General features: G+C 38.0%; 1 protein-coding gene across 1 annotated transcript; it reads right to left on the bottom strand.

Moving 5' to 3' along the window:
• Positions 1-18,240: 18,240 nt before the first annotated feature.
• Positions 18,241-22,953, bottom strand: LOC120416289 (extracellular serine/threonine protein kinase four-jointed). The gene has a single exon (XM_039578003.2). The coding sequence runs from the start codon at positions 20,991-20,993 to the stop codon at positions 19,266-19,268; it is 1,728 nt and encodes a 575-aa protein (XP_039433937.1). The 5' UTR covers positions 20,994-22,953; the 3' UTR covers positions 18,241-19,265.
• Between the last annotated feature and the right edge of the window lie 242 nt (positions 22,954-23,195).

Here is a 23,195-nt window from a genome sequence, read left to right as displayed (position 1 = left end):
TAAAAGGCACACAACCAGAGTCTGGTGCAAAAGAACGATCGATATTATGTTTGTTTTATCCCAGAAGTTTAATCTACAAACACATTTTTCATAATTAAATTGTTTTAGGATCTCAGCTTTTGATCTCTCTTAGACTCTTATTTATAACTGCTATTCAAAAAAAAAAAATCTAATGTTTCGGAGATTCAACTTCATCATTGCACCCTTCAGAACCCCTGACCACGATATCCAAAAGCAGAGAATGCCACGCACCAGTAACGCCACAACTGCAGCAATTCTCCAGGAAAGTAGCTTTCATTATTCACCGCACTAAACGACGACGATTCCGGCCTACTTGCTGCTGCCGTTCGACGATCAGTTCAACAGCGCAAAGTGCTATTTTATTCGGGAATTTGGGTATTGGTCAAGGAGAGAAAAAACGGAAAACGACGAACCTCTTTTTATTTTATTTCATTTTTCCACTGGCCGCTCGTTGCCGAAAAGACTTGAGGTGATTTGTGACGCGCCAGGTTCGTCGCTTATGAGCAAGCATTCCCGCACTGAAGTCTCTCCCGGAGCTGCGCCATTGTCTCGATGCAAATGTCCAAACTCGAACGTCGGGGTTTGCTCGAATTCGGGTTTCGTTTTGTTTTTAATGTTCCGTAAATAGAAGAAATAATTTGTTGTAATAAATCAGCTGAGCTGGCGAGGGCAGTGAAATTTTTATTGCCCTCCCTCCCCGAAAGGAGTGTGTTACGCCGGTTGAGGAGGGGTCTCAATGAGCGTTTTTATGGCCGATTTCGAGTGGCATTGTAACGCAACTTTCTGACACTAAGCACAATTGAGGGACGTGTGGCTTAATGGCGCTGGTGTGGGATAGTTGCAGCCTGAGTTAGTGGCTAAGAACTTAATTCGATGATAAACGTTTCACGGCGTCTTGAACGGTCTTTCACATTCCTCGGATCGCACCGCTGACCGGCGGGGAACATGAACTTTTATGTGCCAAACTTTTGTGAATGGGCGTTTAAGGGGAATTAAGTTGATTTTGATTGTTTTATTGCTAGTTCCGGGTTGTAGCAATGAGAACATAGAATACTTGCTATGAATATTTTTTTCATATTTTTTACGCATTTTTGTGTAAATGTTATAACCATCGATCATTGGTCCCACGTGAACGAAGATTTACGATCCTTCATGTAAAACTTCCCATCTAATTATCTTTCAACAACACACCCATCTAGTTCTAACCGCAGGAAAAAGTCGCTTGTGCCATTCGAAAATCAATGATCTGTTTACTTTCGGTTTAATACCTCTGTCAAGCCTCGATCCGCAACCCCTGGATATTGGCTAGTCGCCGGGAGCCGCTAGACAGCAGCGAACTTGGTGCACAATTTCTTTTCAAAGCCCAGCTCCAGAGAGGTCCCTCAGAGCTGTATGCAGAGTAAACGATCGTTAAAGTATTTCTTCTAACAGGCACCCGGGAAAGTTAACGTTCAGTGTTGCTGGAGTCGGAGTATAAGTCACCACAACTACCACGGCGGGGTTGCGACCGTAAGCTATAATTAGGAACTCATAAACTGATTTCACATTATCGAAGGGATCGCTAGTTGGTTGCGGGGTTGTGTACTTTGGAGGCTGATGATCTTGTTTAGCATTTCTTACGTAAGAATTGCTGCATTTTTAACCTACGAAAACACACATTACTGATTTATTTTGAACGTTTAGCAATTGATTCAAGTAACGGCAAGAAATTTTTAACCTCTACTTTAAGTTTGTTTTTTTTTTCTTTCTAAATCATTGTTATCAAATAATCACAAAAATTAATTTCAAATAATATCAAAACCAGTGGTACAATCATCTGGTACGCTGTTCCTGAATTTCCGGGTTTTTTTACGAGACGGGAAATAAGACAGTCTACTTGTTATGTATTCGTAATATAATTTGTATTTTTTTTTAAGATATTGCAATAAGAACTCTTTTTATTCTTGGTACAACTAATATTTAGTTAATTCATTTAAAAAAACATTCAAAACTTTAGATTTTTCTCATTTACAAATGAGAACTTTATTTGACCTTTTTTTACTCGAGTTATTGATTGTGAACTTTCAAGAATATCTTTTCAATTCTTAAAAAAATCCTTCAAAAACATTGATAAAATAAGATATTCTTTTTTGAACAGTTTTAATCAAATCAAAAAATTTAAATCTATGTTTTCCGGTTAAAAATTAACTGCCTAGGTTGACATCATTATGAAAATACATTTCTCAATGAAATATTTTTAAGAGCCATTTTTCCTACCAAATATTCCTCGTGAATATCGTATTGTGTATTGATACTTTATAAATGAGACAACTTAACCAATCTTGGTTTTTGCTCAATTTTTATCATAATACATTTTTTAAGACTTTTAAAGTGCATCTTACACATTTTTTTAAAATGAGCTATTATTATAAAATCGACCGATTTGTGTGGGCCTTTACTATGACCAAAGCAGAATCCATACAAATTGGGCAGCCATCCATATAATAATAGTACGTAAATGTTCAAAAATCATTATCATTTGAAGGAATTTTCTGATCGTTTCAGTTTCTTTGACAAAGTTTTCGGTATTGATGAGAAATATTCAGAAAAAATAGGGACAGTGAAGTTCTTTTGTTGATTTTTTTGAACTTTTTGACAAAGAATACAATTTTTTAAATTCATTTTATTTAATTTTTTGATATGTTTCAAAAATCAAAAACTCGCATCTTTTGAGCTATAGAGTGATGTGTATTAAACCCTATTTGAGTCATTGCTGTAACGTTGACCGTACTTTGTAAGTCAACGCCGTAAGCTGTCAGGAAGTAGCAATTGTACCAACGTTACGGATTGTAGAAGTACTTTATAAAAGCGCCCTGCGCTAGTGATTCGCCCTCTTTCGTCAACGGACCCTGGACGAGTCGGGTCAACCAAGAAGTCTTCATAAATACAACCCTGGTAAAGTAAGTCCACAAACTGTGTTTCATTCCCTCGTATCACAATACAGCATAGAGAAACAAACATTTTGCCGTCAAGTTAGTAGATTTTGTGTGTGTGTGTGGTCCAATCCAATACCCGCTGGCCGGCAGCGAAATTATGGGAAAGCATAGTTTGTATCAGACTTGGTTATGCTGATACAGCTTATCTCAGTCCCGGGTATTAGGTGGTGTTAGCCCTCGCGCTGCTTCCAGTGACCCATTTCAGAATGACAGAGCTCCTTGCGGTCCAATTTCGAGGTCACTGGGCATTGTCTGGCCCCGCCTAAAGATAAAGCAAGAACCAGACGGGCCCTCGATCTATCTTTAAACTTCCAATCCCATCAGGCAAAACAGGGATCAGCGCGTATTAATTAAGTGGCAAGTAAAAATATCTCAGTTTTCAAAATGTCCGATATGGACTGATCTCACCAAATTTTCGAAGCAGCTGCCACTATTTTTCGTGCCACTATTTTCTTTCCTTCTCCTTTGGTGATGATGTCCAGGACCAGTTAAAAAAATGTAAATCCAGCGTCGTTTCTTCGCCTAGATGTAATGCTCGACGAGGAAATTTTCCGTACGCGACGCAAATTTACAATATGCCATCATATAACGAAACAGCTTAAACTACGACGCGAAACGACCGAAATATGTTCACTTTTGCTAGGAAGCGCAATCTTAAATTTCCCGAAAACTCCCGAATACAACGCGGACGATAATTTAAACCTTGTCAAAACAAGAGAAAAATTAAATAAATCTAGATGAAACTGCCTTTATTCCCAGAAAACCGTTGACAAAATACTACTTCTACTGTACCACAATCAAAACAAGCACTCATATTTCCGAGAGAAAGGTGAGTGTCGTGAGAGCCCAGACTTGCCCACGCAGCAAAACTGACGTTTAAACGAAATATGCCAAGGAAAGCTATACGAAGCACAATAACAAAACAAACAGGAAGAAGAAAAAATTGCATTAAATTGATGAAAATCTTAAAAATCCTCTACAATTTGCACTAGATTTCATTGAATTTCTCTTCTGTATGTCAGTTTTGATAGTTTCGTCACAACGGAAACTAATAAAACCACTGAAAACACGCCGAAAATGAAAATTATCGAGGACCGACCGAACGACGAACTTCTTCCTTACACAGACAAACCTCTCTTCCTTGCCGTCAAGTTAGAAGATTTTGTGGAAAAATTCTGATTTAGAATAATAGAAATTTGACCCAAAAACAAATAGACCCAAACAAAAAATTCAATATAAAACGTAAAATCGAAAAGTACTTAATTTTTTGTTCATAAAATTCATCATTTTTTTTAATACAGTCCAGACTCGATGATCCGAAAGCCTTGGCAAAATTTCACTTTGGATAATCAAAACTTCGGATAATCGATTCACGTTTTTTTTTTGTTTCGTTGTCTTAGTTTTGAATGTTGAACTTTAGCATGACCCTTAAACTACCCTAAAGTGATCAAGAATTTTTAAATGGAAGATGGCAGCCAAAATGGCAATCATGAAATATTGAAAAAAATATTTTTTAATTTAACAGGCAATCAACCATTCAAATTTGACTAAAATGGAGTCGCAGAACTCGAATTTGATGTTTAAAGGTAAAAAATTTAAAAAATACGATTTTTTTTTTTGGTGGTGTTTCGATTATTCGAAGTCCCATACAAACCTTCGGATAATCGAACTTCGGATAATCGAAACTTCGGATAATCGAGAGTTCGGATAAACGAGTCTGGACTGTACTACAGCCCAGACTCGATTATCCGAAAGCCTTGGAAAATTTTCGGATAATCAAATCATCAGATAATCGATCACGAAAAAAAGATTTTCGTTGATTTATTTTATTTTAAAATATTTTTATCGGACAATTGAGTAAATTCTCTTAAATTTTGTTTTTGGACCTTCGGAAAATTAGTGGAAATATACTGTTTCTCATTACAATAATTGGATTTCTCGCAAAAGTAATGAGAATTGGTCGGAAAGCTTATAGTGTTGTCTTACAGCCTTACAAAGAATATAAATTTATAAAAACAAATTCCAAGTGTTATTCAATTAGACCATATTTTTGCAATAACGATTAGGGTCTTTTCAAACATAAGCATTAGCATTAGCAATCAGTTTTAATATGCAATACTGCAAATTTTCTGAACCACTTTGAATTTTATCAGATTTTTGCATGATGCGGTACAAATCACCTTTCAATAGTTATTTTTAACAGATTTTTAGTAAACATTTAAAGGTAGCTTTGTTTAAAAAAGAAACAAAAATTCAATCGGATCTAATAAATAACTTTAACTGTGTTGGTGCTGGGTTTGAATCCCGTCGGTGGCAACTTTTTTATGTGTTTACCAAAATTGTACATGCAGTTTTTAATATTACAATGCCTCTGTGCTCTCTTGTACTAAGCTTGCTGGTTTTGCTATCTCGTTAGCATAAGAGAGCACAGATACATCGATTGAGTGTCGTTTTTGACGAAGGTGCATGCTTTTGCCTGCGATTTTGCTGTGTTTTTAATTTGTTAAAGCTATTTATAATATAAAATGAAAATTTAGGTGCGTCATAATTTTTTATAAAAACTAATAGTTCAATTGCAATTAACCCTGATAGGTGCTCTAAATCGCATTAAAATCCCCGTCCAGAAACGCACCCATCAACATCCCTCACATACACAGGTATACGCATCTTCATCTGCGTGCTGTTGTGGCCACGGGCACAGAACAACAAACCCAGATGATGACGGGGGCCAACACACACAGCAGAACAGAACACTGTCGTCATCCGTTCGTGTTCGTTCCCGCGGTGCCGACGACTTGTTACGACGACGACGACCTGCGATTGACGATCGACGGGGAGGGAGAGGCCTAGTTAAAAGGGAGACAGATTTGCATTATTATGTTCACCGACTTTGCCGATGATGACTGCGCGTGCTTGTGTCTAGGGCGCGCTGGGATGGTGTTTTGTGGTGACGAGAGACAGTTTTACGAGCGGATTCTTCTACAAAGAGGAAATTTATGGAAGAGATGGAAGTGGGTTCGTTCCCAGACAGTGTTTTTCGTTTAGCATTTTTTGTTTTGTTTTCATATGTTTTATGAGAAGAGTATTTTTTTAAGTTAACTGAACCTTTTCAGTAAATTGACATGAAAAATAAAGATTACCAAAAATTTCGTGAGTTTTAAAACTACTGATTTCCAGTGATAAGGATATAAACGGATAAGGATAAGGATTATAAATGAATGCATTTTTAAGTGCAAAGTTCCTCAATCAATAACATTAATTTAAAATTGTTCGCAAGTAATTTTCAATTTTATTCTAAAGAATGTTCTTCGAATGCACGTGCCTACACAGAAAAAAAAATGATGGTAATATTCATCAGGAAATGGTGACAGATTTTGTGGCAAAATAAATGATAAATTTTACCCCAGAAAATGATGAATTTTCATCAGTTTTTGATGAATATTCATCAGGTTCACATTTTTACACATTTTTTATGTAATATTACACAAATAAAGAGGTAATATTCAACCTACCAAATTTTAAACATTCCAAAATTCAACTTTTTTTTTCTGTGAAGAGCGTCCAATTTCCCGTCCCGGGAAAAAAAATCCCGGGAATTCCCGGGATTTCCCGAAAAAAAATATTTCCCGTTTCCCGGGAAATTTGTAAATTTCCCGGGAATTCCCGAAATTCAAGCGGAAGTATACATTTTCTTAAATTTTTGGAACTATTTTTTGAAAATGCTCTAAAAAATAATAAATGAACAAACTGGGAATAGATCTTGCTTAATGAGTATTGAATTATTACCCTTAGGTAAGCTTTTAACAGATTGATGTTATTTCATCAAAACAATATTAACTCATTGCCTCCAAATTGAAATTGAGATTTTTTTACGTTTTTGTTTACCATGATCAAATGAGATGAAAATCGAATTTGTGCAAAAAGAATTAATTCAATGGGTTGAATACAAAGTACTAAAGAAATTACAATTTGAAGTAAAAGAATTATGGAGAACTGGTGCAACTACAGGTGTTAGAAGGTTAAATGTGAAAAAATAGAAGACTTTTTGTGGAATGATGTTAATTTATCGTATAATTTAAATCATGTTGCATAATAATACAAAAAAAAAATCATTGAAAAATTACTTTCTATTGTTTGTTCTCAAAAAATGCAAAAATATATTTAAAGTTTGCTTCAGATATTTGTAAACATTGTGTTGTTTGGAGTAAAACCAACACTAAAAAGCTTTACCATTTGTTCAAGAGCTGAAACCAGTATTTGTCATGAAAAACATAATTTCTGAATGTTTTTTTTTTCATTTCAATAAACTAGTCACAGAGGAAAGTTTAAAATTTCTCATAAAAAAATACCAAAATACATTTTTGTGTAGTTGAATGATTTTTTACATGCAGTCAAGCTATTAATTGATCTTCACACTTATTTAAACCATTAATGTTGATGTCCTTTACAATGTTGTTGCATAATATTAATTAAAACCAAGATCATAACAATTTTCAATAAATTTAAAATTTCCCGGGAATTCCCGGGATTTCCCGGGAAATTGGCTGAAAATTTCCCGTTTCCCGGGAAATTTGTAACCCCGGGAAATTGGACGCTCTACACGTGCCTAAATGACGATGGGCAGTATTTCACAAAATGGAAAAATTAAACTGTCAAAAACTATTATCAAATTTGACTTTTTCCAACCAAAAAGCAAAATATACAAAAAGTTTTTTTTTTTTTGCGAAAACGTGAACTTTTCATTATATTTTGAATGGCTTTGATTCTGTGATAAATCATCAGAGCTCCAATATTTTCTTATTCCAATTTTCAATACTTGTCTTCCAGAATAATACGCTTCAATATTGTTATACTTTAAAACAGGGTGGCAACTAAATTTTGGTTTTCAAATTCCCAGATTTTCCGGTTTTTTCCCGGGGCTCGTATAGCTCGTATGAAAGAACTACCGTTTGCATTTATTTTATGGTATTTTTTAACTTGCTAAAATTGTGTTATTATTTTCTCTTCGACCAAAAAAGCAATGTTTATCAACGGTTCATCCAGACAAATCTACATTCAATTTTAGCAGCCGGGCATACAAAAATGCCATGAAAATATTCAGAAATCAGTACCATGATATCGTTTTTTCTGATAGATTTTTTGTATTCGGCAAAATTGTATAATTGTGCAAAATGCTCATTTGTTGATGTTTTTACTGCATATGCCATCATTCCAGTTATAATAAAATACGTTAACAATTCTTTTGCAGTGTTGCGATTTTATGAACTATTTTATTACTCAATTTTCAGATGAAAAATCTAGTTTAAAATGAACAAGAACAACATTGTTGTTTCTTTGATTTGTCCACCTAAAATTGAATATATAATGATAAATAACTTTTTGTCGAAATAAGTAGTAATAATAGTAAGCTTGATCATCTATGAAAACAACAAAAAAATTCTTCAAAAATCGAAATTTAATAACTAGGGGAAATATACCCATTTAAATCACACTTAGCCGTTCGACCAATTCTCATCACTTTTGCAGTTTTCCGCTATTAAATCAACATTTTTGGATACGTCAATAATGGAAAGTTGCTTGCTCACTTTTATTTGAGCTTTTGTTACTTTGGAATAGTCAAAAAAACTTTATGAAAGCTGTAATTCATGATCAAAGTGCTGATAGGCCGATAATAGAAATAGGCTGAGAAAGGGTATATTTCCCCTATATTTAACTCGAAAGATAAGAAAATTTTACTATTGTTTCATTTTTAAACATTGAAATCAAAATGCTCAACACGTTTTGTTGGGTATTTTACAGCTGAGAAATTTCAAAACAACTTTTTCAAAATATTGTTAATAGCAAAAATTTCAGAAATTTTAAAGATAAAAAATATGCTAAAATCTGGGTAATTTTGAAAAAATAGCTCCAATTTTTTTCTCAAGGGTTTATCATCAATACATTATTATTAATGAAAAATAAAAATAAAAATCCATGGCAAATAATACTAAATAATTTGATAATAATAAAAAAACTGCTTTTTTAATTCCAACAATATTTATTGAGTTATTATATATTATATATTTATGGTATAACACAAATATTAATAAATTATTATTGAAATATATTTTGAACTAAAAGGATGCATTTTACTCAACATTTATTTTTAATTTTTTTAAACGATTTCGCCAGAAATAAAAGTTTCAAGGAATATTTAACAAAAAAAAAATCGTTTCATACAATATGACGTTTATAGATAAAAAAAAAACATTTTGAAAAAAATCATTCGTTTCAGAGAAATTTGTCGCTTTTAAACTTAAATTAAAATATTCTTGGTACGTAAGAGAAATTTATGGATATTTCCCTGTTTTCTCCCGGAACAATCAAATTTCCGACATTTTCCAGTTTTACCGTTTTTTCCCCGACGTGGCCACCCTGTGTTCAATAAATGATACTTATTCTTCATAAAATTTCTATAAAAATAAAATATTTAAAGTTTAATAAAAGCATCAAAAATAGTTTTACTTCTATTTTAATTTCCAGATTTTATTTTTTTTAAATCTCTTAGATATTTAAATGTGTCCAAATAAAATTGACCATTCTCGGAATTCCCGAAAAAAAATTGAAGCTTCTATTTCATAGATATAATAATTATGGGAATTTCCAAGTATTGCATTAATGGAACTATCAAAGTTTTCAGAGTTTGTTTCACAACGTCATTTAAATGAGTTTTTTTTACTGTGTATCAAATTTTAGATTTTTTACAGTTAAATAATTCAGGTTTTGTTGCAAAACTGGTGATTGACACAGAAATTAAAATTACTAATTTTAAGAGAATTCAGAAGAAAGAAGATAAACATACTTACATTTTTGAAAATGACCTTTTGCATATTCAATTTCCGATGATCCGACAAATTTAACAACGCTGATTAGTCAACACTGATCCGAAATTTCACTAGACGCACGACACATAGCAAAGACGCAATAATATGTTCAACTTCACCAAAGATTTCCATTAAAATTTGAACTTTCGGATTTCGATACAATGGCAAAACGCAGACAGGCTTAATTTTTCAATAAAAATACAATTTTGTGTATTTATCAATTTCTTCCGTAATAGCTACAAATGTACACAGATTTCTTCCACAGTTTACTTCACTTAATATATTTACAAATAATTTACAAATGCATCAAACAAACAGAGTTTGCTTCCGGCTGTACAGTTGAACTGCTTAGTTTGATTGTTTATCGAATTTTTCGCTTTACAAGTTTGCAATATATTAAAACACTATACAAATATATTAAACCGAGGTTAAGCCAAATGATTGGACACTTACTTTTTCCCACAATTTCGATAGTTTCACCTAAAAGAACGATTTGTGTTTTTATTTTTTATTTTTTTGTTTTGTGGGGTATAATTTTGCACTAGAAACAAGTACTACCGACTAGATCACAATCCAATTTCTAACAACGTCTTTCCTTCCAACCCACAAATCTGTCCGTTTTGGCATGCTTTTCACCTATTTTCCACCGCCGCTCATAATCAGCACTTGGTGACTTGGTGTGGCGACGAACCCGATCAAAATCAGCGCCATTTTCCACCCGCGGCTCTCTCTCTCGCAAGGGAAAGCGGCGGCCGGCGTGCTGCACCTTCAAGATTTTATCTTTGTTTTTCGCAAAACTGCTGCTATTTTGTGCTCAACTTCTTTCGTTCACAGAGGTCACCGCCGCCGCCGGAGAGTGCGGGGGACCCGATTTATGAGTTTGTTTGAGTTTGTGTGTGTTTTTTTTTTGGTACAGATTTGTTCCTACTTTTTACAGTTTATAGAAATTATTGTTTTTTTTTGCTCTCCTCAAGCGAGCTCGCGCTCATTTTGCTCTGCTCTCGCGCTCTCTCTTTCTCTTGTACAAGTAATAATACACAAACGATCGCTTCGTTCTTCTTGCTAACTATTTACATGTTTGTTGCGATAGGGATTTTTATTACCATGTCTTTACATTAAATCTTCTTAGCTTTCTCGACGAAGCAGTTTTTTTCCTGCCCTGCTTCGAGCCTGTCTCGCGTGTCTTGTTTTCTCTCTGTTTTTTTTTTTATATTTTATGGTTTTATTATCTATACTTTGCTCTCGCTCGCATTTTTTTTACTTTTTTTAGATAATTTTAAGATAAATTATATAATGTATAGTAGATCACATTTTAGTCAAACAGTCGTGGCAAGGGACTTCTCCTCTGTAACCCCGCAATCTTTCTGTTTTCCACCGTTTTAGCCGCGCTCCGATTCTTCACTTTTTCCACTCTCTTCTTCTTCTTCACTCTGCTCTGCTTTACAAGCCAGCACGACACAATGTAAGCTCGTCGTGTGTGTGTGTGTGCCTCCACAAAAAAAAATGCTCAACTCTTGCTCGTCTAACGTCGTTGTCGCGCTCCGCTCTCTCTCAAACATTTTGAGACCCCAAAATGAGATGCAACCAGATCAAAAGCTCGTTCGGCTGGGCATCGATCGGGATAACCTGTTCGGCACAACCCATTCATCGGCACTCGTTTGCCGACGGGGGAGAACGGGTTGAAAATAAGTATTTTTTTGTCTGTCTCTCTTCATAAAGTATGAGGGAAATATCGAGCGCGCAATACTGGGTTGAATTTGTTGCTCAAAATTGCTTGAAGGAAGACTTTTTGAAAAGCGGGATCAAATAGAAGTTAAAATGGTCAAAATGCAAAATAATTCACTCTTGTTATGGTAATTATTGGAAAGATAAACAAACTACTTCAGATTATGACATTTGATTTTAGTTTTTTGCTAGCTTTTTATTCGGGAGCTAATTAATTAACAAACTTTCCACTCAAAACCAAATCAATTATTCAATTAATAAAAGCCATAAAGTGAGAACATCGAGAACAATGTTTATTTTGAATCACTTTTCTCTCAATTTGCTAAAAACAAAACATAATGGTTCCCTGGACTGATGACAACATAATTTTTCATGTCAAAGTCTTCAATTCATAAAAAAAAATCTCAAAATTCCGAGCTGAACCAGCGTTTGTGGCTAAAAGGCTCGTTAGAAAAGACAACTAACTAACTAAATATCAAAATTATAAAGCAATTGGATTTATTTTTTGCTCTTTGATCAAAATCATTTTTTCCATTTTTGCTTACAAATAATTAAAACTTTAAAACAGTAATGAGTTAGTAGTTCAAAAATGAAGATTTTCTCAAATACTACTTGTTTAATTCTTCATCATTCCCATAAATACTTGGTAATAATTCGATTATTTGAAATACATTCAGTCTAGAAGCAAAATTGCCTTCATGCAATTACAATGCTTAAAAATTTAATTGATATTGTATTGGGGAAAAAAACCCTTAAAATCGTGACCAGAATTATCAAAATGTTTAACATTTGATTTTTGTAAATCTTATGTCATAGTATAAATCGTTAAAAAACCTTAAACAAGAGTTAAACAACGGAAGCTACCTATAATACAATTCTGTCGATTGGAACAGCATCGAAGAGTCCAATTCTCACAGAGAATTACGCAAAATAAGCAATTCTTTGGCAATGACTTTTAAAATTGTAAGCTTTCTCATTCAAAATAATATCTACAATTCTGCTGATTACATTGAATCAGATCTTAGTCACTCATCTGTTTATGTTTTAAATTGTCTTGATCTCATACAAAATGAATTGATTTTTAGTTTTGACATCGTCATTGGAGGTTACTTTGAGTCAAATTACGAAATTTCTCTTGTATTTTCAACTAATAAAATATTGTTTAATAAGAGTTCAACATGTCTGTAAAAGAATAGTTATAATTCAGAGATTTAAGAAACCTCTTGCAGGGATGCCACGTGGTATTTTTTAAATGTCTGTAAAAAAGTCTGTGTATGTCTGTGCATTTGTCTAAAATTCAAATATATCAATTCACAGTCGTGGAATTCCATCAGAAATTACGTATTCAAGCGTTCGAAGACTAACGAAATAAGTTTAAGTTGATATTTTTACAAAATATTAATTTAATGAAGTTTTTTAAAAGTCTTTGCACCCCAAAAAAAAATGTCTGGCACAAGCTCAAATGTCTGTGGAACACAGAAAAATTGGTGCATCTAGTATCCTTGACCTCTTGCCTGAGAAAATTGTGCTTTTTGAAATAAAAGTGAAATGAGAAAAATATGATAACACTAATTTTTTGTTCAAAGTAACAATTATGAGTTATAAAAACATTTGTTTTAACAATTGAAAAAATCTTTAGTAAAATGCATGTGTTTTTCAAAATTGTGGGTGATTTTTGAATTCTCAAACAGATTTTTTGATTGCTTTTGAAAAATCAGGATTTGTATATGTTACCTGATACAAAAATAACATTCTTTATCATATCTTTGTCACAAATCAGGTTTTACTGATATAATTTTACGAAGGTTATTTTGTAACTTTTTTCCTTCCCCTTCCCAATTTGTTCTCCCGTGTACCAGTAAACTCTAACACCGTTTGAATTAGTCAGCTGTTGAAAGGTACCCCATATCTCAGCTTAGAATAATTACTGCACTGATATTTTTGCCAAAACAATCCAATAAATGAAAGGAAATGAAAATGATATAATTTTAAAAAAGTTTCATATCCAATAGTCTAAATTTTAAATTAATCTAGCCTTATGTGGCGGGCAATTTGCTCATCTAATTATTGAAATTAAATATAAATGTACAGTTTCATCCCTTAAATTGCTTGAATATTATAATCATGAAGTTTTAGTTACAAATTAACAATTCAATGTATTGTTATGAGCACCTGTTTAAACATTATTTAAATCCATCTTCAGAGGATCATGGAATAGAAAGACTCACTAAATAAAAGTTGTTATTAATAATTGCCTAATGTTTGAAATTTCTCTTGAAGTGTTGCAACATTTAAGAAAATATCGGCTGAGTTTTATTCAAATTATAAATCATTTTGATTATCTTTTAAGAAGTGATTGAGCTCTCAATTCAAACAAATTTGAAAATGAATTACATTCTGCAGAATTCAAATAAATAAAATTTCTTTGGCTAACACAAAAATAATTGTTTTTTTTCCACAAAATATAAATGCCATTTTTTCACTTTTAAATTCAATATTTAAAAATTGTATGACAATTCAGTCACACCTTTTATTTTTTCAATGTTATCATATCATTTCAAAACTTTAATTTAAAACGAAAATATCTTAAGGTCTCGTTCAGAACAAAGTTTAATCTAGTTTATAAAATACTTCAAACCTCAAATTGTAGCCACTTTTCACCCCAAAAAATCCCAAAATCCACATTTCGGCCGCAGCAACAGTAACGTTCCGCCCAGCATCCCGTGGAGGACGTCGACCGTCCGTCGTCGTCGTCGAAGACGACCTCTGGCCATAACACGACCACGAAACAGCGGAGCATGCAAGCAAGCAAAAAACTCCCCAACTCTTGGGAAGGCCGGTTCGGCAGCGGGGAGCTTTATGTGCACTGTAATTGTTTTAAAGCCGCCCCGGAGTCCCTTCCCATGGTTCTGGCGGGTTGACGTCAGAGAGTCATATTCTGAACCCCCTTCAAACTCCCCTACTTCTAAAGGCAGAGATTTCGTGGCACGGCGGGTCATTGTTTCCCTCGTTGCAGGACTCACGGGCTAGACGGGAAGCTCGATAAGACAAGCGCTTGAAAGAGAGTTTCTTTGCTGGAGGTTTTTTTTTTTCGTTCCAACCGGGGGTGACCTTCTTCAGGAAGAAAGGTAGACCCCACTTTGATAAGGACACGAAGCTCACTGGGTGTCTGAGATATGCCAAAAGCAAGGAAAACAAACTTGGGGGGAGAGCGCACTATCGGAGAGCGACCTCACGAAATTTTAGATTGTGAAGTAACTGTAACCGTGCAGCATATACTCAAAGGTGCTCCTCGTGGGAGGGTCGTCAACTTGCAACAGCAGCCTGCAGCTGTTGCTGTGGGTCTAGGAGGAGGAACAGTAACTGATTGGGGACCCCACACAATGTGCAATCTTGGCGGGGGCCGTAGAACGGAAGGGTGTTGGTTTTGAACGGGTTAAGTTTATTTGTTCATGAGGAATTTTTCACATACTATGATAAATGAATACATTTTGACACAATGTTAACATCGTTTTCATAGAAGGATGCTACATTGTTTTTTTTAACCAATAACATTCCAAATTTTACTATAAATTATAATATTTGTTTTTGTTAATTTTCATTGCTTAATTTTTAGTTGTACAGGACAAACTAGTGTTTTGTTCAAAATGATTTATATTTTTAAAATCTTGAACAATACCACAGTATGGGCAGACTGGGCAGACGGTAATAACAATATTCATGCCATTTCAATAACAAATACTGTTAAAATAACAGAAAGAGTTATGGAATCTTCTTGAAAAATCCATTTTTGCTTAAGAGTTAAATAACAGTTTATGCTATCATAAAACAATTTGTTATTGGTCTGATATTGGTTGAAAGCCAAAGCAACTTTGGGATAATATTTTTTGCTATGGAGGAACACCTCCAACTGTTATTGGGATAATCGGATTAGTTGTTAAAATAACAAAAAATAATAACAAAGATTTGTTCGAAGAATAACTAAAAATGTTACAAGTCTATTATTACAATAACAATCCAATAACAACAAATTCAAAACGACGAATAACAAATTTTGTTATAAATAACATAAAATGATATGTGCCTCGTATTTTCAAAAATCAAAAAATGTTATTCCCAAGTTATTTCCGTCTGCTCCCCTTTAAAAAAAATACAGTATAAAGTATCATGAAATTATTTATCAAATATTCTATTAGTAAATATAAAAAAATAAGAATTTACTAATGATAATAGATAAAATCAATCAACCTAATCATTTAATGACATATTCTCTACTGATAAATAATAATTATTGGCAAATATGTCATATACATTTGGGACCATCCATAAACCACGTGGACACTTTAGGGGGGGGCGGGGGGAGGGAGTTATGGCGATTGTCCACGATCCATACAAAAAAGTTTTTTTTTGTATGGGGGTAATTCTCTACCAACTCACACGAAATCGGGAAAAGTTGCCCCGACCCCTCTTCGATTTGCGTGAAACTTTGTCCTAAGGGGTAACTTTTGTCCCTGATCACGAATCCGAGGTCCGTTTTTTGATATCTCGTGACGGAGGGGCGGTACGACCCCTTCCATTTTTGAACATGCGAAAAAAGAGGTGTTTTTCAATAATTTGCAGCCTGAAACGGTGATGAGATAGAAATTTGGTGTCAAAGGGACTTTTATGTAAAATTAGACGCCCGATTTGATGGCGTACTCAGAATTCCGAAAAAACGTATTTTTCATCGAAAAAAACACTAAAAAAGTTTTAAAAATTCTCCCATTTTCCGTTACTCGACTGTAAAAAATTTTGGAACATGTCATTTTATGGGAAATTTAATGTACTTTTCGAATCTACATTGTCCCAGAAGGGTCATTTTTTCATTTAGAACAAAAATTTTCATTTTAAAATTTCGTGTTTTTTCTAACTTTGCAGGGTTATTTTTTAGAGTGTAACAATGTTCTACAAAGTTGTAGAGCAGACAATTACAAAAATTTTAATATATATACATAAGGGGTTTGCTTATAAACATCACAAGTTATCGCGATTTTACGAAAAAAAGTTTTGAAAAAGTTACTTTTTGCGTTTCTCTTTGTTTCGTCGTCCGTGTCTGTCGCGGGTGACCATGAACGGCCATGATCGATGACGACCAACTTTTTTAAAACTTTTTTTCGTAAAATCGTGATAACTTGTGATGTTAATAAGCAAAACCCTTATGTATATATATTAAAATTTTTGTAATTGTCTGCTCTACAACTTTGTAGAACATTGTTACACTCTAAAAAATAACCCTGCAAAGTTAGAAAAAACACGAAATTTTAAAATGAAAAATTTTGTTCTAAATGAAAAAATGACCCTTCTGGGACAATGTAGATTCGAAAAGTACATTAAATTTCCCATAAAATGACATGTTCCAAAATTTTTTACAGTCGAGTAACGGAAAATGGGAGAATTTTTAAAACTTTTTTAGTGTTTTTTTCGATGAAAAATACGTTTTTTCGGAATTCTGAGTACGCCATCAAATCGGGCGTCTAATTTTACATAAAAGTCCCTTTGACACCAAATTTCTATCTCATCACCGTTTCAGGCTGCAAATTATTGAAAAACACCTCTTTTTTCGCATGTTCAAAAATGGAAGGGGTCGTACCGCCCCTCCGTCACGAGATATCAAAAAACGGACCTCGGATTCGTGATCAGGGACAAAAGTTACCCCTTAGGACAAAGTTTCACGCAAATCGAAGAGGGGTCGGGGCAACTGCTGTGTGAGTTGGCGGAGAATTACCCATGGACAATTGTCCACGAGGGAGGGGGGGGGTAACAGATTCCCAAAAAAGTGTCCACGTGGTTTATGGATGGTTCCTTTATAATTATTTATATTTAAATGGATTAAAATTGGTACATATGGTTGTTTTGCAATAAAATATCCTTTCAAACTGAACTTAAGTTACAGATTCACATAGCACAAACCATGGAAGGAAAATCAGCATATTGTCACTTCCGTTTTAACGCCAACGGAATCTTTTTTTGTTTTGAGGTTTTGATGCTAATTTATAGTTTGTCCTGTTTTTCTCATGAAAGAAATGAATTTCAGTATCAGGAAAAACATATTTTGTAAGAATGACAAACAAATTTTGACATTGTTTAGAGTAGAAATTAGGTAATTTACTCCAAACTACTAATCTGCCCATGATCGCATAAATGTCCCATATGCATTTTTGTCACTTTTGAGTTATTGATGCAGTTTGGTTAAAAATCGTGTGCTCTTTCAAAAGAGCCTATAACATCCAGTACTTTGTTCTAGAAATCAGGAGGAAATCCTGTTTTTTCGTGAAAACTTAACACGTAGCCTTATGTGTGGGACAAACTTCCCTTGCTTTTTTCTCAGCTTGCTGTTTTTGCATATGGGACATTTATGTGAACATGGGCAGTAATCTAAACGTTCTTATTTGTTTAATAAGTCATTTGCCAAAAACCAAATGATCAATTCAATGTTAAACCAATGTTTATTCAATTTTAATAATTTACAAACATTTCCACAACCCGATAACGCGTACACAAAAACACTTATGCCCATAATTCGCATTGATTGCTCATTCAACCTGCACGGGCCGTCAAGGTTCCCGCAAAATTATCCCCCCGAAAATATTCCCCCATCCCGAATCTCCCCCTTTCACCTTCCCCCCAAAAATTACTCCCAAACAATGCCCCATTCTTCGGGTCCGGAGTCCGCCTAATCGCCCGAGGTCGCCCATCTGCACCGCGTTCCGACACCAATTTTTCGAGTGTGTGGCCGAGGTGGTTCTACGGAAAGGCTCGAAAAATTGATCATCATCCCCGAACCCAACTGAACCAGCCAGCCAGCGCGCCTTCAAACAGACGGACAGTTTATCTCCGGCTGGCTACAAATGCCACATTCGTCGGGCCGTCAGGTTTGCGGTTTCGCTGGGGCTGGGGGTGGGGGGAAAACAACTGTTAACTGCCACATTCAGGTGGCAGTTAATCTGTGTAAGGTTGTTTGTGGATGCGCCATTCGCGCGCAATTATTGGCGCCTTTTGCGCCCTAATCTTCAAATTTACGGTATTTTATGCATTCAAGTCGTTTGTTTTCTTCGCAAACTATTTTATATTGTTTTTTTAATCTTTCTCTCTCTGTAGCGCCTGACGAAATTTCTCATGGCGACTTTCGCTGAACGTTCTTCGCGAGCCTCAAAATCGCGATAAGTCTTCTAAATCTCAAAGTTGAACGGCGGCCACGGGGGAACGAAACAAAAAATATGAGCAAAAGAAACTTACGACCGCGAGGTACTCGTCGAGGTCACCTGGACACACTCGGTTGGGGGGCCCCGACCTGCGGGAATCGATTCCAGGAGGCACACACACACACGGTCATACATTGCGCACACAGTGAAAGAGAGCGCACGTTGTAGGAGTTGGAGCACGGCAACAAACAAACAAAAAAATAATAATACAAACGAACCAACAAAACAGCACTAAACAAACGATGACGCTTTCTCCCTCCCCATCTCTCCCTCACACGTCTGGTGGTGCCGGTTTCCTTTCCGAGGGGTCCCAATCTCACTAGCGATCGCTAGCGCGGGAGATCCCGCGGGGGGCTTCTTTTTGAATTTTTGAACACGACCAGCGTACTTCTTCCTACCTCCCTATAACCTCAATCCCCCGGTAACGAGTCGAACCTCGGCTATCGGTTGGAGAAAATTTCACGACATTTTTGCACTTGACCTAGCACTCGATCAATCCTGTCGACGAGGATCTTTACGGACTTCTCCGGCAGTGGTGGCAGCACGTCCCGTATCTTGGCGTTGGTGGTGCCCTCGAACAGCTCGTTGAGCCGCTGGCCGACGTTGGCGTCGCGGAGGTCGCGCAGCGCCGCTATCGTGGACCGCCGGAACACGCACAGGTTGTCCAGCAGCAGGCCATGGTAGGCCTCGTACTTTTTGAGCAACCGGTAGCCGTGCAGCAGGCCGGACTCGTTGTCCAGGAAGACCAGCAGCTGGGAGTCGGTTTGGCGCGCCAGGTTGTGCGCCGGCGCCGCCATGATGTCCGCATTCCACTGGAAGTTGTACAGGTTGTTCACGACCCGGTCCAGGTTCGCGATCAGGTAGTCGAACACGATGAGGTCCGACCATTGGGCTAGCTCGACGAGCCGCTTTAGCACAGGTTCGCCGATTGGGGCTCCCGGTGGTCGGATGGGTTGCAGCTCCGGGATGGGAGTCGCTCCCAACCGGTCCAACAGTCCTTTAGTCGGTTTGGGTTGATCCAACCCTTCAGTAATGTTCTTAACGTCTAGCTTGTTTAGGTGTCGCTCTAGTGGTTGAAACGGCTTTGGGATGCCAGCTGGTTCCAGATTTCCGATCCACTTGGTGATCACCACGGGTTTCGTGGACTTCCACTGCGAGTTCGAGATGTCGTCTGTCACTGACGACCACAGTTTGGTTTCCATATCGATGATGGAAGCTGCACTCGGTGCGAGGTTCGTGATGTTGAGCAGCTGCCCCAGATAGAAGCTGAACAGTTCACCTTGAATTTGATCTGTGTTCTGCCGATACCTGGCACATGCCCTTGTTCCATCGCGGAACACAACCATACGGTTCTGCATACGGCCGCATCCCACCTCCAGGTGATCGACCTCTGCATTCTGCAGATACCTCGTCCAAGCTTCACTCTGTCGTTTGTCGAATCCCTTCGGCAGTGCGTTCTCCACGGCCGAACCCCAGTAGATGTCGTTCAGTATCACCCCATCACTGTCTTCCGAGTCTTCCGCCTCATTGTTATGGCCGACGATCTCCACCATCGCCCCGTCCTGACCCTCCTCTTCCGGCTTCCCCGAGCTCAAAATCTGCTCGATTATCGACGGCTGTGACAGCTTCTTCTCGGGACCTTTGTGAAACAACCCGTCCGGAGTCCGCCGCACCGTGTACTCCTTGATGTACCGATCCTCCGGATCGAACTTCTTGATCACCATCGTGTCCTTGTCCGCATCGCGCTGGTCAATGTGGAACGCATGCCGGAACACATCCTCCGCCTTCAGCTTCTCCTCCGCGATAAAGGACACCGAGCTGTACGGTGAGTCCTTCCCCCGCAGATCGTCGATCGTCGGAAAGTGCGGCAGCTTGTGTGGCAGGTGCTCGCCGTACCGCGGACTAGAATCACCATCTCCGGCGCTTCCACTACTGCTGCTACCACTACCCGCTGCTCCCTTGGCGTTCGCCGCCACCCCGGCCTGTGACATACCAATTAGTGGCACGAACACGCCAAGTGCCAGCCCCAGGGAAAACGCGGCCATAACGCTCAACAGACAGGCCTGCCGCTGAAATGCACGTCGTCGTCGCGCCGTGATTGACATTGTATCACTATCACGATCTTGATCACAACTTCCACCGGCTTCCACGGTACGGACGTCAAACATTTTGCGCGCGGCCGATCCTGGTCGTCTTCGTCTTCGTCGTCGTCGTCGTCACTCCGGTTTGGATCTCTTCAAGTCTCTACGCTCTGTGTTCCTCCTGCTTCTGCCCTAGAGTGAGCGCGCGCAGCGATGCTGCCGTGTCTCGATTTATAATTGATTTATTCGAGTGATAAACTTTTTACAATCCTATTAAATCTCTTCGCTTGTTACACACTTGTTGACGCGGATAGGACGGTGGCTGTTGCTGCTTCCTGCACGTCGTCCGCTGGTCAATCCGTCGCGAGCGTTTGTATCGAGTGTTATTATGATATGTTTTGAAAAATTACACATTATTAGAGATTCTTTTTGTTTGGGCACGTCTCTGCGTGGTCACTTCACGTACACTTCTTGCGATCCCCTTCTGCTCTTGCCGTAGATCATATATAGATTATCACAATTTTGTGGTTATTACTATCGCAATTATGGTTCACAACAGCTTCGTTTCGTTTTTCGTTTTTCTGTAAGCAAACTTTGAACCTTTTTTTCTTCTCCTCGTCTTCAGCGCTAACGCGCGCTCGATTCTTCTTCCCAGTTCTTCAGGCCCCCAAAATCTTCACCACTTGTACCCCGCACACGTTCTTCACCACGTTAGTTTCGGGGGAGCGCTTATTTTTATCTTTTCTTACACCCACAATTTCTTCTGGCAAGAATTTTTCCCTCCACACAGTGCGGTCTTCTCCACCTCCACGATCCGAGGGATTCTTCGTGGTGATGCTGCGCTGCGGCAAATTCCCGAAACTCCTCTCTCGACACGGAGTGCACAGCAAAAGTTGAACAAGTTAAAGTACTTGAACTTCACTCGAAGTTTTCATTCCCCTACCCGAAAGGCACACGGCGGTCATCCGTCGTCCCGAACAAAATGGAAACTCTCCCGGGCGATCAGCTCAAATTACGGCGGCGTTTAGGGAGCTCTCAGCTCAGGTCGGTCGTCTTGGTCGCCTCAACACTTTCCATATGTTTAATTATTCATAAAAGACACACACTCGGCGTTGATCTGTGTAGCCCGGGCTTCGTCACCGTCGTTGCGCCTCCGCCGGTCCTTGGCGGCCGTCGTTTTTCGAAAACATCTCTCTTTTTGCTGCTCCGTTGTCCCGTTGAGCGCTCTTTTGAAACTATCTCGTTTTCATATTTTTTTTTTGTTTTCTTCTGAGCCTCTTCGAGGTTCCTCACTCGTTGCCTCTGCGAGCGCGTTTTCGGGCCCTTTTTTCGGTCCCCGGGTCCAGCCGAAATCTCCGGAGGTCTAGAAGACCAGCACGGCGCGCGGCTTATCTGCCTGCTTTTTCGACTCTATCGCGCGCCCGAAACTTCGGACTCCGTCCACCGTCTCTGGCTCAGATGGCGGATTTTAAACGACTTTTAAGTACACGGCCACCCTTTCTCCTCACTCTCGGGTCCGAAATCTCGTGTTACACTTTCCCGAGGCTTTCAGCAAATCCTTCTCCGAGCTCCGAGATTTTTCAGCAATTAACTGTTATCATCGCTTTCGGGACCCTTCTTCGCACGACCTTTTGCTGTGCCGTCGCTTCGTCGTCGCCGACGACGAGGTGCAATTGATTGTTCTCGGTTGCGAAACACTCTTGCCCAAAATCCGAGGCAACGAAAAAAAACACACAAAACACAGCAAAACAAAAGCCAATCTCGCACACGATCACGAAGTGTGTTGTTCCTGAAGATCGCGCGTCTGGAACCACAAAAATCGGTAATCCACACGGTTTTCGGTGCACGAAGCAGTTCGCGATCGCGAATTTCTGTGACGATCTCGAACGCGCGTGCTAGTCCTAAACTTGTTGCGACAAGTCCTCCCGATTCTGATTTATTTGACACTTGGCCGAGCTTAGAAAAAAAGGCTGCCGTTTCGACTTGCAAGTTCTGAGTTGCGTGAAGCGCGAACGAAAAACTGGACTGCTCGGAAGGAACTCTTGGACAAGACTGGTGAGCTACGATCGCCCTCACGGCTGCTTTGGCTCTCCCCCGGTACGGTACCAGAGAGCAGTGTCGCACACCAACACCAGTGCGCACCGTCGCCAACACCTGGCCCACACCAGCGCGCAAAAACCTGCCCAACAGGTCGTGCCCTCTCTCTTTCTTGCGCGCTGCTCCCAAGCTCGCAGACAAACACATACACGTGTGTGACTCTCTCTCCGCTCAGGAGAGAGCGAAGATCGC

Source organism: Culex pipiens, chromosome 2 (genome assembly GCF_016801865.2).
Source record: "Culex pipiens pallens isolate TS chromosome 2, TS_CPP_V2, whole genome shotgun sequence".
Classification (NCBI taxonomy): domain Eukaryota; kingdom Metazoa; phylum Arthropoda; class Insecta; order Diptera; family Culicidae; genus Culex; species Culex pipiens.
The sequence above is the reverse complement of the archived record's forward strand: the minus strand, read 5'-3'. Positions and strand labels throughout refer to the sequence as shown.

Excerpts from the sequence above, each read along its gene's own strand:
- LOC120416289 (XM_039578003.2), bottom strand. The coding sequence starts at position 20,993 with ATGTTTGACGTCCGTACCGTGGAAGCCGGTGGAAGTTGTGATCAAGAT.